Source organism: Copidosoma floridanum, unplaced genomic scaffold, assembly GCF_036245765.1.
Source record: "Copidosoma floridanum isolate Cflo_tuat_1 unplaced genomic scaffold, Cflo_Japanese_pri ptg000021l, whole genome shotgun sequence".
NCBI classification, from domain to species: Eukaryota; Metazoa; Arthropoda; class Insecta; order Hymenoptera; family Encyrtidae; genus Copidosoma; species Copidosoma floridanum.
In genome coordinates, this window is record NW_028321898.1 from 12,343,124 (window position 1) to 12,363,016 (window position 19,893).

General features: G+C 33.5%; 1 protein-coding gene across 1 annotated transcript in view; it reads right to left on the reverse strand.

The window, feature by feature from the left end:
* The window catches only part of Dpp10 (Dipeptidyl peptidase 10), a 1,604,019-nt gene that overhangs the window by 1,517,046 nt on the left and 67,080 nt on the right, over nucleotides 1–19,893 (reverse strand). The window contains exon 3 of the mRNA XM_089594726.1: nucleotides 8,812–8,964. Within this exon, the coding sequence (XP_089450852.1) occupies nucleotides 8,812–8,964 (153 nt within the window). The remainder of the gene's footprint in view (nucleotides 1–8,811; nucleotides 8,965–19,893) is intronic.

The following is a 19,893-nucleotide window of genomic DNA, read 5'->3' on the forward strand; positions in this document are numbered from 1 at the left end:
GTAAGAGCATTTATTAATACTTACACTCATGTATCCTAAACTTCTAAGGCACTCACTCAACTATTGAACTAACCACTGAAAAAGGTAAATGTTTGATTGTCAGGCCTTGGAGGCCTATTTTATAATCGGCGTCTTTAAAATATGTATTAAAAGAAGTCTTTATTAAAAACATAAATTGAAACGTCTTATCTTACGTTTAAAATGAGGTACAATGCTTCAATTATTAAATTTTTTCTGGCTTATAAATATGCCTTACTAATTTTTAAGCTTTTCGAGCTCAAAAATAATCGTAAATTCTCAATTACATAAAAAAAATTTTATAAAATAACTAGTGATACAGCTGCCAGGATTAAATTGTTTCCATTTTTTGTCACTGTGCATTCATCTAAAACAGTTTTTTTTTATAAAAAGCACACAACTAGCAACTATTATGGAAAGTAAAACAAATGACAATGTACCTGAATTACCAGTTAGTTATGAAAAGGGTAGGCACCCGTATTAAGCTGCATGTCAGCCGCAATCATGATGAAAACTCGATGGCAACCACACCCGATGACGACAGTATATGTAGGCTCCTTCTAGCATTCGTATAAATGCGTTACCTACATCGGAAAAGAAAAAGTACATTTAAACCGAAAGAAAAGAAAAAAAGGAAGAAATAAACATTAAGAAAACGAAAAACACCTGTATAGTAAACCAAGAGTAGGTAAAACGTTCTGGTGATCACTAAAATATTACTTACGTAACGGTATAATGGCATATCGCAGGTGAGATCCTCATGCAGGATTGAACGCCAGAGTCCTACACAAGTAGATTTTTTGGGTGAGAGAAATTACAGTGGCATACTAAGTTTGTCAAAGCGCCACTTCAAAAACTCGGGCAACCGCACCAAATCTTTAAAGATCATGTTCACACTAAACATAGCAAAAATTTTGCTGTGTCACAAGGGACAACAAGGAGGAGCACTGGGAAAAATCAGCAAAAATACTGACAGATGAGCAGTAGTGAGAAAAGGAAGATCCAACAAAGTTCCAGTGACATTTCCTCCCTGTATTCTGCTACAGGAGAGAAGAAAGACAAAAAAAATAAATATTAATACAGTTGTAAAAAAAGAAAATAATGTATAAGCAAAAATAAGTACCGTATTAATTCTGATGGAATATACTGCTTCCTACGGGAATGCAGGATCATAAAATCATCTACTATTCCAAGTTAATCCTTGCCAGAACACGGACACACTTTAATATGGCGTGATACCCTCAAAATGTACAATAAACACAATAAACGAATACATATACTAATGTAACGAAAACCGATACATTCAACGTAAAAAATAAACAAATAGACATGTATCTGATACAAGACGTGAAAAAGAAATACAAAATTTTTGAGCCAAACAGAAAATTTTTTAAGAAAAAATATTATTAAATACCTTACGTCTTATAGCGTACACATACATGGTCTTACAAATATAAATACATGTAAATATAAAATCAATATTGTACGCAACGACATCCCTGAATGTAAAGACAAAGTGGCACTCACTACTTATAGTAAAAGCCAGTTTAGTATTATTACTATATTGCATAACGATACGCGTTATTGGAACATGTTTAAACAATTTCATCGCATGGCCATTCATATATATGCTTATTGTTAAAACAAAATAAAATAAATGGAATAAGAAAGAAAGGGCAGAATTTTTTTTTTCGTTTGTTTTTTCTCTTTTCTTTAACTAATAGTGATTTAGGGACCTAGGAGATCAAGATGAATGAAAGTGTGAACGGAAAACAAGGGGTAACTATTTCATGTTTTAGGGTTGAAACCACGCTGGTAGGAGGACACCCGGAAAAAATAGATGAAATCAAGAGAAATCCAGGGATACTAGAAAAAAATCTGGGTTTAATATGATCAATCCTGTCAATATAAAAAGTCATATGGAATGTAGCTTGGAATCAAATAGGCCAAGAAACAGAGGCATTATTGAAGCAAGCTGGCAAACAAAGTGTGTATTTAGGGCAACTGCAAAAAAAACGTAATGAATGGAAAGATTAGAGGGGACGAGCTACTAGCAAAGTTCCAGAAGCACTACGAAAAATTAAATTAGCGTACAGAGTAATAGTTGGCCAAAAAGTAAATGATTGCCACATCAAAAAGGTGCAGACACTTCTGGAATGATTGACAGAGGCAAATTTCAAGAAAAAAAACATAACAGAGAAAGAGATAGCAGAAATATCAGAGATAACAACAGTAGCGCTTCATAGAAAATTTATGTATTACATCGAGATACCAGCAGTAACAAGAGATAGCTTGGATCTTCTTAGGATGTCACCGTCATGAAAAAAACAGTGATTAAATATGAAAAACGTGATCGACTATCTATAGCCAACACATGAATACATAGCAGGTAAAACGAGCGACAACATATTCGCACAGGTATTATGAAAGACAGTGGTACAATGTAAAAAGCTGAAAAACACTACCCATGTGAGATACGGCTTATAAAACAGGATACTGTGAAGAAACCAGGAAATCAGGTCAGATGGGTCTCAGATATAAGTAGAAGAAAAAAGGACGAGTGGGGAAGAAAAGTATCAAAAGGCTCCCAACAGTCACTGCAGGGCTTTATAATGTGAGGACTAGAAATAGGGTAGTCGCAATGAATAACTTGGTACCACCAAGCGCCTTTCCTCAAGGAAATATAGCCATGAAGTGATTGATTTTTTTAATTTCGTAACTTTTGCTTTCATATTTTTTCTCACTTTTTTTTGTGTGGTTTTAAGAATGTAATTTTAATCAACAAACTTTTACTTGCAAGATCGATGCATATAAAATGAGAAATAATTATTAAGCACTTTTTAATGAATATTATCTCAATGCATTAGAACAGGATATAATTTAACACATTTCGCCGTAATATTTTCGTTATAATTTTTTATGCTTCTTTTTCATACTGATATGATGTTTTGTTCAATTGTACGGATGTTTGAAATTTTTTAAATAATTCATAAAATATTTGTAATCTAAAAGTCTTAGTGTATGTTTCAACTTTAAGTTGCAATAATATGTGCACAGTATTTGACATAAATTTATGAGTTATTTTAGAAATCATGTAGGAAGAGGGCCGCTTAACTGTACCACCAGCTTTTGTTTCTTGAATTTTTTTATGACTTGTACTTGTAGTATACATTTATTTGTTTCTTCTATGAGACACACTAAGTAAAAAAATGCCTTGCAATATGGCAAAGTCTTTAAAATAAAGACCAAAGAACATTTGTAATATTGATGTGCCAAAAAAGACAAAAAATTATGTATTTTTCATGGTGCTTGGTAAGAAGAAGTGCAGTTTGAACAGTGGCTTTTAAAAGAAAAGTCAAATTTAAAAAGCCAGCCCATTGCTTTTTTTGTAGCGTTACTATTACATGCTACAACAAACAATACTTAACCAGGGGAGCGCGCGGTGGCATGGTCAGCTGGTTTGTGGGATGGCACGTGGGGGACTGCGGGTTCAATTCCCAGCCAGTGCGACGCTCCCGAGCAAGTACCTCTGTGATTTTTCATATGTGCTTTTTTACCATGCAACGCTCCTCGTGAAGAGTTTGGGTGACCTTCTGGCAGCAAAAATTACCTACCACATAGATCCTTCGCTCTCGAGGTGGTCTATGTGACATCATCACCGTACCAAAAAACTTCAAAGTGTATCCAATAATGTGTAACCAATAATGTAATACGTAACCATTACTTGTAATATGTAACAAATATAATGTAAAATGTGCTTTACTGTACCTAGGCTACATGTACTCGTTAACAATAAAGCCTAAAAATAAATACCCTACGTAAGTAGGTATTTATTTAAAAAAAAAAAAAAAAAAAAAAAAAGATACTTAATCAGGCTTGCTGCACCTTTAACGCATGAAGATAATGTCACAACTGCACCAAACAAAATAACGTCACCCTTATTTCCCAGAAAAAATTTGATAATCGAGTCAAGGAAGTTAAATTGATTTTTACAATAAAGCACAACTAGCCAGTTCATCTTGTAGATGATTTCTTTCCTTTTATTTCAGAACTCTGCAAAAAATTAGAAATTGTTGAAAAAATGAGCATGTAGAAAGACAAGTGTATTTACTTCATAACAAACGTACTGAGTGCTAGTTAACTTTAAAATTTTCTAAACATTTTCAGAAAGCAATGTTTGTCAGTTTTGCTTAATGAGTCCATCAAAAGAAGTTGTAAAAAAATTTTTGTGCATAGCTGTAAACTACACAGATTCCAAAAACAGGAAGTTAATGTCACATCTTATAACATAAATTGAACTTTATGCCCAACAGTGTTGTAGTAAAAAACTCTCTAATTGGTTAAAAAAGCCTTTTTTGTAGATAATAGAGTTCCTCTTAACAGTATTGCAGGTGTAGCTAGGGATAATGCTAGCATTATGACCAGTTCTAGAAAATCTTTTCTTACATTGTTGAAAGAGAAAGTCGCTCCATTAATGTTATTGCCATGAATTTGTCATACTTCAGTCTTAGTTTCCAAAAAATGTTGTGGAAACGTTTTTTCAGATTATTTCAATAAATTTAACGCAACTTTTGAAACTAAGACAACAATTATCCACAAAGTAAGCAGTTCGTGTTTACCAATTCTCTTAAGATAAGCTTTAATTTTTTTAATAGAAATACTTTACAAGAGGTCACGAAAGATCTTAATTGTAAAGTTAAAGAGAAACATGAGAGAGCTTTGTAATTTTCAAGTCGAAGATTTTTGGAATGAAGTTACAAAAACGCGAACAGATGCTAAGTCTAAGAAACAAAACAAAATAGAGATGAACGCAGTAAATGCACTTTATTTTGTAAGGTTTAATTTTTAACTCTTAGCAGTAAGACTTTTAATTTTAAAATATCTAAACATCATCTTAATTTGTTTGATTTGAAGATGTATAATAATAACTGGAAAATTTTTTGCAAAGTTGAGCCTCAGAGTACTTAATAATCTAAATACATGCATTACTGCCATTATTTTTGTAAAGTGTTATAAATATTGTTTCCTTTTTATATTTTTGTATTTAAGTATTCGTTCAACTTATTCATTTAATTATTACGAAATACAGAAATTATGTTTGAAACAATGGTGAACTGAGAATTTTTTAACTCAGAACATTTACCAATATAGTGAGTTATAAAAATATTTATTACATAAAAAGTAAAGTTCTGCATAACGAGGGGAATAGGCCTACACAAAAAATCACTTAAAGAAAACATTTGATTATTAAATATAATTGTAACATTAAGTATATTTTCCATTAAATTTTATTTAAGTCACGGTACCTAGCTTTTTTTCATGTAAGTATCACTAAGAGAATTAGAATTTTTTTTCTTAGAAAAAAGTTTACTGAGATACTCACCGTAACATGGTCTAAAAGCTGTGTCATATTAATCGCTGCACAAGCATATAAATACATTGTATAGATGATTATTAAGTGTTTTCATTTAAAAAGTAAGTTTATTAACAAGTCAAAAATATCACCAAAATCTTTCCATATAAAAAGTGACTTATATTTTTGATAACATTAATTAAATAGTAAATGAAGTTTGGAGTAAGAAATAGTAATTACTTTACAGAAAATGTGATGCTTTTCAAGAAATTGGCTTATAAATAAGAACATAAATAAAAAAGGACATTAGAATGAGTGGTCAGAGTAAGAAAAGGAAAAAAATTACAACAATCAAGAATATTATTTTATACCCTTGGACACACGAAGTTATATTTAAGCTGTTAGAGTGAAGAGAGCTTGGATGAAAGGTAAAGGTAGGAGGAGCTCTCCAATTATTGAGAGCATCCATGAGTTATTCAAAATTAATTTTTTTTTGTCGGAATTTCTTTTAATAGAATAAGGTTTCCTGAACTAGTAATTTCCATAAATCTCCTTATCTACAAAAAACTTTTCTGTATTATTTTTCCATTTCTTGTGCAACAAAATCCACCACAATTAAAAAACAATATTACTATAGAGCATGATTTAATAAGTCGCATTAATTAAAACTTATTTGTTTGTAATGTTTAAGAACATTTTTTTTATTGTAGGAATCAAACTTTATTATAATTTTAAAACTTGGGCGTATATCCTCTAAACTTGCCATTAATTAAGTTTTGCTGGATATCTTTTTTTTACGTGGTATTAAGTTTTTTTTTTTACGTGGTATTACGGCTCTGTACTATAAATCTATGAAGAATTTAACATTTTGTCGGGTTTAACTTTTTTCTCTGGTTGCATTAGTTTTCTCTCAAAATCGATGATTTCTTGTCAATGTCCTAATCTACATGAAAAATATTTTTATATTTTGACATTGCATGTCATGAACCTTATATTTGTCACCTTAGAACACACAGTTTCGTTCAAAAATTATAAAAAAATGAATGCTTAGCGATCTTTAAACGTCGAACTGTATATCTGCTTCCGCACTTGTATGACTAACAACTTACTTTTTGTGAAACAAGCTACCGTCACACAACTCGAACTATGCGTGCAATCTCCAAACAATCTCATAAAGTGCTCATTTCACAACATTAATTTACACTACTAAATCCAAGAATGAGAATAATAATTAATGTTACTGTTCTTTTCTGCGTTTATCTATAAAAAGTATCGTACAAAATTTTGATAGCAACTTGTACCCAATGTAAAATCCAAAAGATCAGCAAGTTGAACCATCAATTACTGCATAATTATAACACTATGCCTGTGTGTGTCAAGCTCTGATTGCGGTTATTCATACTCCCAACTTGACGTGTCCTCCTAAAATGCAAAAGTATAAAAGCTCCTTGCACTTCACATTCCTTAAGTACTCTAAGGTAACTATAAAGGTTTGAGAATCAGTTCTGTAAGTTACTAAGCTTCATGTTAGAAGCGTCAGTTTGGTGACTAAGCTGTGTGAGAAAAAAAAGCTAGAGCAGCCCAGGTCACTCTAGACTTGCTTTAAAAATAAATCGAAGAAAAACTAGAAACATAGGATCGTTAACTCGGGTTCCAATGTTAAAAGCAGCAGCGTAATTATAATCATCGCCACAAATACTCTTGTGTAGGATTAGAATTATCGTTGTGGTCAATTTTTTAGATCTTACTACTGTGTGCGCGCAAGCAGTGGCTAACCAATGTTCATAGAAGTAAGATAAGTTAATAAAAAGAGAAAATTTTTACAACACTGTTAGTGCTAATTTGAAACCTTATAATTTGTATTATTTGTAAAAATTGATGATTTCCTGCTTCGCTAACTTCACTTACTTATCAGATAAGATATAACTTGGTTGTTGATTAGATTTATTTTTTTAACTCAAACATTTTAAAACTAAAAATTGTTATTAATATAAACATAATTTCAGCTTCGAGAAATCGGTTAAATACCAAGCAAAAATAATCACATACCGTAAAACAAACACCTTTACAAGAACATTAGATAAAAAGACGAATAAAATATGCTACTAGTGTCTGCATGACATTTTTTTTAATTAAGAGTATAGATGGGTCAAAAAAAACTAAACAGGACTTGGTTGTTTGGACTGAATCTACTAAGATTTGAGCAAAATTGTCACAAACTCGATAAATTTCATAAATTTTCTAATTTAAAAAAATTATTTCATGAATTTTAAATTACTTTACTTAATTATACAAAATATTACCATTATTTTAAAAAAAAATTATCATTCTAAGGTGTTCTTTTTAATTACAGTTGATTGTTTTATCAGAAATCAAAACCTTCAACTGTGCACCATATAATTGGTATTGCTAACAGTATATGGACGTTGCTAGACTGAGCAATCGTAAGGAAAAATTTTGTTTCATATGCACAAACATCTGGATAAAGATTAACGAGTTTTATCTAAATATTAATAAATAAAACCACTTGTCTTCAACCTAGACAGCTATGCTTGTTTTAACATTAATAGCTTCACAATATTTGTCGAAATAAAATATTTTTGCAGAGATCTGCATTTTTGTAAGCATGCTTTGTTGTAACCAATACATAAATAAATTGAATTTTTTTGAAACACATTATTATTCCTATTTTTGTGTCAAATTCTATGTATAGTATTTTGTTCTGTTATTTGTTATTCAACTGACAGGTGTACATTTTAGGATTTATGCACAAACATTGTTGCATCGCTCAATCCCACCAAAAAAAGGGAGCCCATAAAAATATTTTGTTTCAATACAGCATCAACGTAAAAGTCATATTAACTGTTATGGTTTACATTGATTGTTCTAATAATATCAGTACAATTTTAGATTGATTTAATGTTGCAACAACAAATACATGTTTATACTTTTGTTGGTAGAAAATATTTTCGAATGACAGTAGTAAAACAGAAAGGCGGAAGATAGTTTTAAAAAAAAATTTTGTATGTTAAGTTTTTGTTACTAACAAAAAGCGTATATATATAATATGTAGTACGCTCATTTTATGCTAATATTGCGAAGTGCTACTCCAGCAATTATGGTAGCGTATGGTGGTAAGGCAAATTTTCTTTCTTGAACCACCTTTATTTTGCTATAGTTTAGGCTCTGTTAACCAAGCAAACGGAAAGATAAATAAAATTTTTAGATGGCAGAGCATGTGACAACGTGTGCCTTCTGTGATTGCGCCAAAAGTTAAAAGCTCTAATTTTTGAGTCTTACATCAAAGTGTTAACAAAAATTTTTCTTAATACATTTATAAAGAGCAACTGTATTAATGTTTAATTTAACAGGTTCCTTATCTTGAAACTGTTGCGTACTATATAAAGAGTATGAATAGTGCAAAAAGATGAAATACTTACAAATATTTCCTTAGGCATTATTGTTTGTGCTGTACTATTTGAATCGGAGATATCAAGAAGTGAAATACCTCCTTCTGAGTCACGGTAGCAAATGTGTTTGTTACTGACCCAAGATCCATTGAATAATAACGGTGCAAGTTCTCCATACAGTACCTGTATAAGAATTCATGTATCAAAATTTTGACAGTGTAAAGATGAGAAGAGAACATAGTAGTAAATTTTTAGGCATGTATAGCTTACACTGTTTGTAGCAATTTACCTTCTTTATTCTAAAATAAGGAAGTACGACTATAATTCTGATGATAAATCATTGTATGGGATTTTCAGAACCTACGAAAGGAGCAAAGCTTCTTTGCAGTTTATCTACTATCTCGCATTTTATAAAAATCAGTGCTATAATCAGTAGTATAGCCCTTAGTGCACAACCCTTGCATATTTTTAGTAACTCTGCGTATGTACCAATTCTCTTCAACAACTTTAATAATAATATATTAGTTAAAAACTAGAAACAAGCCTCTGCATGTCACATGGACCTCCCCCCTCCACACTTAAAATCTTGATTAAGTTATCCGTTTTGTACGTTAAAAAATTTTTTTTTAACCTTATATGGACCCTACATTGACTACTTTACTCTTTATCTTACTAAAAGTATCATTATTTGTTACACTCTTTTCACGTATTAAAGAATTTTGTCAACTTCTTCATAGTTCTGGTCATAACGGGAAATTTTTTAGAGAAAATATTTACATTCAGTTTTTTTGCATTATCTTATACAAAATTATCTCTGGAAAACAAGTTTGCATTTTGTAAGGTCCAAAAAATGGTTCAAAATTGTTTAAGCAATTTTTTTTAAACAAACTTTGCAAATTAATTATTTTGAATCGGAAAAGTTTTTTTTTTATCTTTGGGCTTTAAACAAAAAAATTTGCTTGCAAATTTACTTTAAAGTTAATAGTGTTTGAAATATTAATTATTATAATTTAAAAAAATGCAAAAATAGCCGCTTTCATTCATGCAAAACGATATAAAAAATCAACGATTTTTATGTTGCTCAAGTTCTCAACTACTCTTTGAGTATCCTTAAACATATTTCCAAAGCATTTAGAGTATTTTTTTATTGTAACTCCTTGTTTTTCAACTCTGTTTTTGGCTCTCTTAAGCAATGAAACAGTATATCTGTACAAAAAAGTCGAAGTCTTTCATTTATAATATACAGATATATTTTAAGGAGCCCAAAAAAAAGTATTTAAAAACTTTGAGAACTTAAAAACTGTTGTTTCTTAATATCGTTTGTTATGGATGAAAAAAACATTTTTTAAACCTTAATAATTAATATCACATAAAGTATCGACTTTAGAAAAAAGTTGCAAGAGACTTTCTGTTTGTAGTCCACAGATAATAAAAAAAAATTTTCTGAGTGAAAATAAACAATTTGTGAAGTTAAGAAAAAATTGGTTTAACAATTTTAGACCAATTTTTGTACCGGGAACCATGCAAATTAATTTTTAGTCGATAGTTTTATACAAGATAATGCTGAAAAATTAAATCAAAATATTTTCTCCAACGAATCCAAGATTACGGCCTATATTTTCAAAAATTTCTACGCAAGCAATGTTTCCAATAGTATTATGGTCGTATAATTATAATGAAACAAAAATGTTTTTAAGATATTTGCATCCAGACAGTATTACATATAATTGACTGTCGTAACGAAGTGGTTTATTTAAGTAAAGATTAATTGGATCGTAACTTTGAAATTTAACGATCGTTCTCAAAAATGCTTTAACTTTAAAAAAATGTTCTTTTAAAGAATTGCTTCTTGAATATAATGTTACAAAAGGAAAAAAAACTTCATGTGAAAATTTTTTTACATTGGATAATTTTTGCTTCAATATTTAATTGATTTAATTTTGATACTTTCTATCTTAAATTATTACCCAGTTCCTTATTATTACTTACATTTCATTTTAAATTAGGTGTTTGATATAATTAAATTAGATATAATTTAAAATTGGGTGTTTTTGATTGAAAAGAAGATCTGAATTTTTTAAACGACCACCTACTCTAATCAGGCCATCGTTATCAAAAAAAGAATTAAGTTCATTAAACTTGGCATGACTTCTAGTTGAACCAACTGAGTTATTGGAATTTCGTTTTTGAGTGGATTTGAGGAGCTTGATTTCAAAGCTTAAAGTTTCTCGTTGAATCAAGAGAAAAATGAGACGTTCAGTATTGGTGATTTAGCAAGGAGATAAATAACGTACACCTTTACTCGATCGGCCTTTAGCTTGATCTGCACTTGACCTCACTTCGAACGGAGAAGATATGCGATTGATCTGATAAGACAGCCGTAGTCGGAAAATCGAGAGTAAATAGAACTTCCTGATACAATCGTAGTTAAAACGATTCCCTCCTCAAAACCAGTAAGACTGGTTGGGAAGACGGATAGCGACTGAGGCCAGTTGTATTTAGAGAGGGACAACCAATGAGGACCAGATGTCCAAAGAGAATTATTCAATAAGTCAATTGGTAATTGTCCTCGTGACAACGAATCAGCTGGATTGTCCTTTGAACGAACATGTCTCCATTTGGCCTCGTCTCCTAGTTTTTGGATATCGGCTACTCGATTACTCTCATACGTTTGTAACAAATGAGGTGCTTTTTTTAATCAGCAAAGAACAATCATAGAATCTGGCTAGAGAATCACCCGTTTAATAGGAAAAACTAGCTGATTCTTTGATTCCACATATAATTTTTTAAGGAGCGCGATACCAGCCAATTCTAATCGAGGAATAGTATTATGACACAATGAAGCGACCTTAGATTTACTACAAGCTAGTCTGATAGCAACATTCCCGAATGAATCGGTAGAACGAATAAAAAGGCAAGCGCCGCAATCATTCACAGACGCATCACAAAACCCATGTATCTTGGTGAAAAAAGAATTATCACATCGCAGGGATCTTGAAATTGCTATACATTTTAGCTAAGGAAGCTGATCAGCTAATGCAACCCACTTTGCATGAATGTCTTGAGAAAGGGATTCGTCCCAGGTGATTTTGGCTACCCAGCATTCCTGAATTAAAGTTTTAGTGTAAAGTGTGAAAGGTCCTAGTAAGCCTAAAGGATCGGAAACTCTCGCTATTTGTGATAGGAGTCTTCTTTTAGTTGAGACGGATGACCCCTTATCAGAGTTCACAAGAAACGTGAAAATGTCGCGTTGCGAATCCCAAATTATACCTAAAGTTCTCTTAATGGGACTTCCTTGAATTCCGCGATCTAAATTAAAGATTTTCTTGTGTATACTATCCAAAGCAGACGGATGATTTGATGACCATTTTCGAATCAGTGGAAATCCTCCACGACTCAAGAGCTGAATCATTTCATTGCGGATCGCCAGGATTTCCTCGCACCTGTAAGCAAACCATCGACATAGAAATCACGACGAAGCAGCATTGTAGCTCGTGAAAAGTTGATCTCTTCATCGGAAGCTAGCTGATGTAAGGTCCGAATTACTAAAAAAGCGGCGCTTCTAACCTCGAACGTAACGACGTTGAGAATAAAAGTTCGAATCTCTCCCTCGTGGTACCACAGGATTTTCTGAAATTTCCTATCGTCTGGATGAACCCAGATCTGTCTATACATTTTCTCTATATCTGCAGTGATAACGACAGGATGAGCGCGAAAACGTAAAATTTGCTGGAAAAGGGTTTCCTGAATAGTAGGTCCGGTTAACAGAATATCGTTTAGTGATATGCCTGTAGATGTCTTTGCTGACGCATCAAACACGACTTTGCATTTGGTTGTCTCGCTTGATTTCCTGATCACCGCATGGTGAGGCAAATCGTAGCCATCCTCAGTGTCATTTTCACACAGTGTCATGTGGCCAAGTTTCACATATCCGGTTATCTCCTTCTCATACTCTGCTTGGAGGGTAGGATTTGTCTTGAGTTTTCTTTCCAGCGCCTCAAATCGTTGTAATGCCTGACGCTTGGATGAACCTAGCTCGAACTTCTCGGATCGGAATGGCAATCTAACAGTGTAACGGCCCGAGCGATCTCGAGTAGTAGTCTTGACATAGTATTTTTGCATATTATGTCCTCGTGAGCCTTGACAGGATGATAGTCAAGATCCTCGACGACCATAAACCTCTTAAAAAGTTGATCTAGTTTTACAGCGTTACATGAAACGGTGTTGTTGAATCCGTTCGCCATTGATCCTCCGGCTACTACCCAACCTAAAGACGTCTTTTAAAGAGTTATCTGAGAGTTCTCGCCTTTCAATTTAATTTGATCTATAGCAAGAGATGAAATAGTAGGCCCTGAAGCTAATATAACATCAATGGACTTAGACATATGAAATTGAGGATAGTCTAACTTAAGATTTTTAGGGATATTAAATTATTTTCTAGGAAACGTTTTACTAGGCACCCTATCTGCAATTTTAGGCACAATCAAAAAATTTAATTGATTTCTAGTATTATTGTAATTGGAGTAAAAAATAGCTCTTGTATATTTTTCTGGGCCAGTGTTCGCATCGTCAACTGCTCCAATGTTTACAAAGCATTGTTTAGTAGGTAATTGTAATCGATTGAGAAAACTTTGAGTCATCAAATTTGCATTTGAACAGGAATATAGTAATGAACGTGCCATGAGATGATCTCCCTTTCTAGATTAAAAGCTTAAAGCTGCGGTAGTCATAAGTTGAGATTCTGAAAGATACATGTTAGAAGCATAAGATTGACGCGACATTAGTCATGAATTTGTTGCCCCAGAAGATGTTTCCTTAGAGACATGAGAATTACCTGTTTTGGGGCCCTTAAATTGTTTGTCAGCGTGAAGAAGGGTATGATGATCTCTCTGATGTTTTTTGTACCTCTTTTCGCTAGCACAAGGGAGAGGGTGAGCATACAGGCAATTTTTACATAATTTATGAATTATGACTAAATCCCATTTATCTTTTACTTTAGTTCATTAAATGCTGGCCATTTATAAAGTCTAAGGGCTTGACTACATTGAAGACACGCATTGGTTGCAAGTGTAGATGTAGTGACGAGAAACGGAACAGTGGTAATATTGTTTCCGGCCCTCTTCTTTGATGGATGTCCTCGTTGAGGCAGTTTTTCCATCTCGCATTGTTTGAAAATGGAACCCTGAATGAAGGTGTACAGAGCATCTAACTTGGGCATTTCACTGCTCGATATTCGATCTACCCATCGTGACAATATATCTGCTGGTAAGCATCTTTCAAGAATGCATACAATGAATTCGTCACCTACTGTAATTTGCATAGCCTTCAACATGCTGACATGTTGACGGACTGTGTACATCAATTTTGCAGTGGTTTCAGCATTCGGTTTTTCGATCGGAGACAAATTCAAGAGGGCATCAAAATGTTCGTTGATGATGATGTGTCGCTGATCGTAAGCTCTGCATAATGCTTCCCATGCTAAAACGTAGTTTTAGTCGCTGGGTTAAAATTCATCGATTACGATTGCAGCTAGGCCTTGAACGGGGTCCTTTAGTTGGGATAACTTAACACACCCTGCCATCTCCGGACGATCGTGTATCAGAGCTTGAAAGTTTGCTTTCTAAGCCACCCAATTTTTATGGTTTCCATCGAATTTTGAGACAGGAATTGGCGCAAGTTTTGGCACGTCAACTCGCTCCATGAAGGTTAAAGTGCCATTGAGCGCAGTCAAATTTTCTAGTAGGTGAGGCATGGGTGTTTTTAATTTTTGCACTTGAGTGGCAAGACTATAGTACGTAGTCTCAAGTTTGCTAAATGCAACGATGTTGAGATGGTCATTTTGAAATATAGCTAACTCTTCGTGATTGTGAACATATTCAGGGTAAATGTTGCTAATTGAATTTAATCGCAGCTCAGCATTTACTATATCTGGCGATTTCATATCTACAAAAATCTTGAAGAGCCTTGATTAGTCTATCCAAAAAATTTAATTTTTGTGACATACGCGTTACCCGCTTTTCAATCACAGTGGTCATTTTTAAAGCGATTGATTTAGTATTACACTAATTGCCGCTTAATAATACGCTATAACGAATCCCACAAGAGTGTGTTTATGTAAACGAGAAGCAAACTTATCTGTAAATTTGCAAAGATGAAGTGGATAGCTCGCTGCGTGTAAATCCCCCTGGACTGATGTGATGGCAACGCTGTCGCCACTAACCTGCGTCATTGATGAGCGCTATTGTATCTTGAGTAAATTTAGAGCAAACGCAAGAAGCAGAAAGTCAAGATGGCAGCGCTTTGTTGTGCGCGTTTCTTTCATCTTTAATACACATAATATCACACTTGCACTCGTGTGACGTCACTTGTTTGGTGAATAAACAAAAGAGGTAGAGTTTCTACCTCATATGAGGTACCATGTTTAATTTTTGCTAATTTATTTGTTTGGAAAATAAATAGCCTTCTTATAAATATAAAAATAAAACTCATAAATCTCTTTCAGTTGGGAAAAAGCCCCAAGGCATAAAAAAAAACCCGTTTATTGACAAACTCAGGAATCAGAATTACAGTGAATGGAGGTAACAAAAAGAGACGTCACACAGAGCACAATGGCCACTGCCATGCACGCAAGCACACGCCGATCATACAAGCCTTTGATACAAGAAATTTAATCACAGATATACGATACTACGCAACATTGTATTGACAATAAGGCCATGTTAGTGGCATGATAAATTCGTTGGAATTTTGATTTATTGCACGTTGTACAATTATTTAGAAGAAAATGGTTTGACGCGAGGGAGCCCTGCACGCTGTTCGAGTTAGTCAACTACTGCCCGTTAAAATTAACCGAGCAGTTAAGCTAAGTGATAGTGGCGCAGCACCGATAGGGGCTGCCACCACGCTTGGATTTTGGGTCCTAGCTACCAGCATACATGGGCACAAACATGCGTTCGTTTGCGTACACAGGCGCTAATACAACATTAGAACAGAGACACAATATCTCATACGTATGTTGTATGTATATATTTATATATTGCGACGCAACAATCACTCTCACATCGCTTAACCACCTTGACACCTCGAGGTGTAGTCCATTGCTTAAAGACAAAAAAAAAGATTGAATCTTATGTTTTCCAGTAGAGAAAAAAATTAGTGATTTCCCTCTAAAATCTTACAAGAAATTTATGAAAAATTGTTATGTCCAAGTCAAAAGAAAGCTTCATGTTAGTCAATTTTGCGTTATAGTTTTCCTAACAAAGTTTATTAAGTTTGGGATTAGAAAACATGAATTAAAAAAAAAAACCTTTCTCTTGTTCACTCTGAAGCTAAGACAAAAAAAATTGTTTGTTTTTGCAATAACGGACTGATATTCAAATTTCTTGTTGCGAAAAAATTTCTGTATTATCTTCATGTATTTGTGCATCACACTACCAGAGCATTTTATTCTCTTATTGAAAGGGAAGTTAAAAAAAGGAAGTCACATAATAACTGTTGGGACAGCTTAGTACTTCCATGTGTACCCCTCTCTAGCGACTAGGTGGCAAACCGGTGACAGTGCGCATGGGATAAAATATGGGCTACGACTGGTATTTGAATTCAAAGGAGTTATTTTTCATAACGTTACAGTTTCAAACGTAGTATTGAACATTGATCATGCTTAATTGATAAATCTTAACCAAGTATATCTTCACAGTATTACGGGGAAAAAATTTATGCACTAAAATCAAAATTTTTTTTCTTTTAATGCAGACTGCACTTGAAAATAGAGTTGGATTTTTTTCTATACATTTTCTTACAAAATCTTTTAGTATAGTTAAATAGAGATCCAAATAGTGTAACTTGTAAGGAAATAGTTAAATACTGTTCAGGAAGCTTTTCTCTAATATTAAGCACGTTGAAGTTCCGAATAATAAAGACGACTGCATTAACGGTAATTTATCAAATATACGTTCAACCCCGCACAAAATACGCAATATCACAAATTACGAAAATAATACCGGTATAACGCAAAAGCTTGTAGACAGACGATAGGTGTTGTAAAATTGGATCGTAAAAAAATAAAATTTCAATGTATCGAGAAAAGCTTAATCTTTATGTACACGAAAATTCGAATTAATATATCTTTTTTAAAACAGTTAAATTTCGTATTTAATTTTTGATTGAGCATTTTCAATGTTAAATACTACATTTTCATTCGTAAGGTTATGTAAAGCAACTCATTTAAATTTGAATGCCAGCAACACTCCATTTTTTGCACGGCAACTGGTCGGTCAGTGAATCGAAAAAGAGGGGTACAAATGGAAGCGCTGAGCTACCCCAGCTGTTTTAATGTGACTTTCTTGATTTCTTTTAGCTTCCCTTTTAATAAAATTGATAAAATGCTTTGACAGTGTGATACAGAGATACATAAAAATGATACACATATTTTTTGCAATAAAAAAGTCAACTATTAGTCCCTTTATGCAAAAAAACGTATTTTATGAGAAATCTAACTTCGTTTGTTAGGAAAAGAAGTATGCAAAATTGTCAAAGATATTTTTAGTTATTTTAGTTGCAAAATACAGTTTTTTCTAGCAAAACGTTAAAATTTACGAAAATTAATTTCTTGTCTATTCCTTATCATTACTTATATTAAACACAATGTTTTTATCATAGTGGAACAGCAATAAGCTGACTGTTAAGTTTGTAATTTTATTTTAAAGTTTCACTTAAAGAATTATTTAGGTAAAAACTCATAATTATTTCGCAGTTTTACTAATAGCTACTTGTTATGCAACTCAATATCTTCATTTTATTGTGGTTATGTTCAAATTAACACAATAGTATTTTTTTAACGTTGATCTGAAGTTTTTAAGTATATAAAAATTATTTTCCGGTTTTTTTGCTATTAATATATTATTCACAATAATTATTAAATTTAAAAACCTATCTACTTTATAAAAAGTTAATGTCAAAGAGATTGATTGTCAAAAAAGATCTCTGAGAGCAATAGTAGCTGAGATATAAGAAAAAAACTAAATTAAAAAAAGAGCAGCAACACCAACTACTGGGGGTTCTGTACACAGTAAAGTTGAGCAGACAGTCCACCCAACTTTTTTTCAGAGTAGCGACCAAAGCAACCCATATTAAAGTAGCATGCGATCTCTCTACTGAGGGTCTTTTCAACTATTTTCGTGGATTCATTAGTGTACGCGGTAAACCAGAAATTATGTATTCTGTCAATGGAACTTATTTTGTGGGGGCGAATAATGAACTCTCAAGAATTTACGATCTACATATGACGCAGGAATTCAAGGACGCTATTCAAGACTTTGCTGCGTCCAAATGGATGGAATGCAACTTTAATCCACCTCTTTCCCGCCATTTTGGCGGTTTCTGGGAGGCCGCGGTCAAAAGCTTCAAGCACCATGTAAATCGTGTCATAAAGGATCAGAAGCTCACGTATGAGTAATTAGACACGTTGTTGAAAGAAATCTCGGCTATTTTAAATTCTCGACCCTTATACGCGATTTCTGCCGATCCTCACGATTCACTAGTGCTAACACCTGCGCACATCTTAAGTGGACGTCCATTCAATTACTTACCCGAACAAAATTTTGTTTTAATTCCAGACAACTGCCTGACCACTTCCCAACTCATTTCCAAGATTCGAGAAGACTTTTGGAAAAGATGGCATAAAGAATATTTGCACGGACTACCAACTCGTTAAAAATAGCTGACCTATACCGCTACTTTGACACCCGGCTTAGTAGTCGTGTCAATGAAAGACAACCCTGCGTGTGCAAGATGGCCTCTGAGTGTCGTCATAGAGATCCACCCTGAATGTAATAGCATTGCTCGTGTAGCATTTGTGAACATCGCTTTCGGGATCTATAAGAGTAATATCACTCGACCTATCGGTGCTGCGCCACTATCACTTAGCTTAACTGCTCGGTTGGTTTTAACGGGCAGTAGTTGACTAACTCAAACAGCGTGCGGAGCTCCCTCGCGTCAAACCATTTTCTTGTAAAATAATTGTACAACGTGCAATAAATCAAAATTCCAACGAATTTATCATGCCACTAATATGGCCTTATTGTCAATTCAATGTTGCGTAGTATCTTATATCTGTGATTAAATTTCTTGTATCAAAGGCGTGTATGATCGGTGTGTGCTTGCGTGCATGGCAGCAGCCATTGTGCTCTGTGTGACGTCTCTTTGTGTGACCTCCATTCACTGTAATTCTGATTCCTGAGTTTGTCAATAAACGGGATTTTTTTATGCCTTGTGGCTTTTTCCCAACTGAAAGAGATTCATGCGTTATTTTGTTTTTTTTTTTCTTACATTTATAACAAGGCTATTTTCCCAAATATTTCCCAAACAAATAAATAAGCCAAAATTAAACAGAGATAGTACGGTGTACGTACGAGGGTGTGAAAGAGGTAGTGCCGATGACTTGTTAGAGAGAGAGAGAGAGAGAGAGAGAGAGAGAGAGAGAAAGAGAGGGAGAGAAAGAGAGTTGGATAATAAAGTATGGAGCAGAGAGTAGGAGCTGAGGATTTTAGGGCACTGGCTGTGCCATTAAAACGTCAAGCTGACACTGAGCCAAGTCACCACTATGTTAACGAGAAGGCAGAATTGTTTCTGTACATATTGCATTACAATTCATATGAGGTCAAATTAGTGTTGGTTTAACGTTGAGAAAATAACAAATAAGTAAAAAGTGTCCTTGAGTCTTTCACTACAGTGCATGATTGTGCTTCTTTTAGGAATAACTAGTTTTCCTTATTTACTTTCTTCTTGGAAGTAGCCGCTGTATCTCAAACAAATAACTCGTGACCAGGACCTTTTTTTTGAAGAGAGAGAGAGAGAGAGAGAGAAAGAAAGAAAAAAAGAGAGAGAGAGAGAAAGCAAAGCAAGCCAGTAAAGTGAAGTTTTATGTGTAAGAGATATTGGGATCACCACTATTGCAGCGTTAATTGCTTGTCACACAGTGTGACCTTTTTAGGGTCCCCTGCATACTTACCGATGAAGGTTTAGTGATTAGTTTGACTAAGACTAGCTTCTCTGTCTATAAATTGACAAACGTGAAAGCAGGTTTTTAGGTTGCTAAAGCTGAAAGGCTGACAG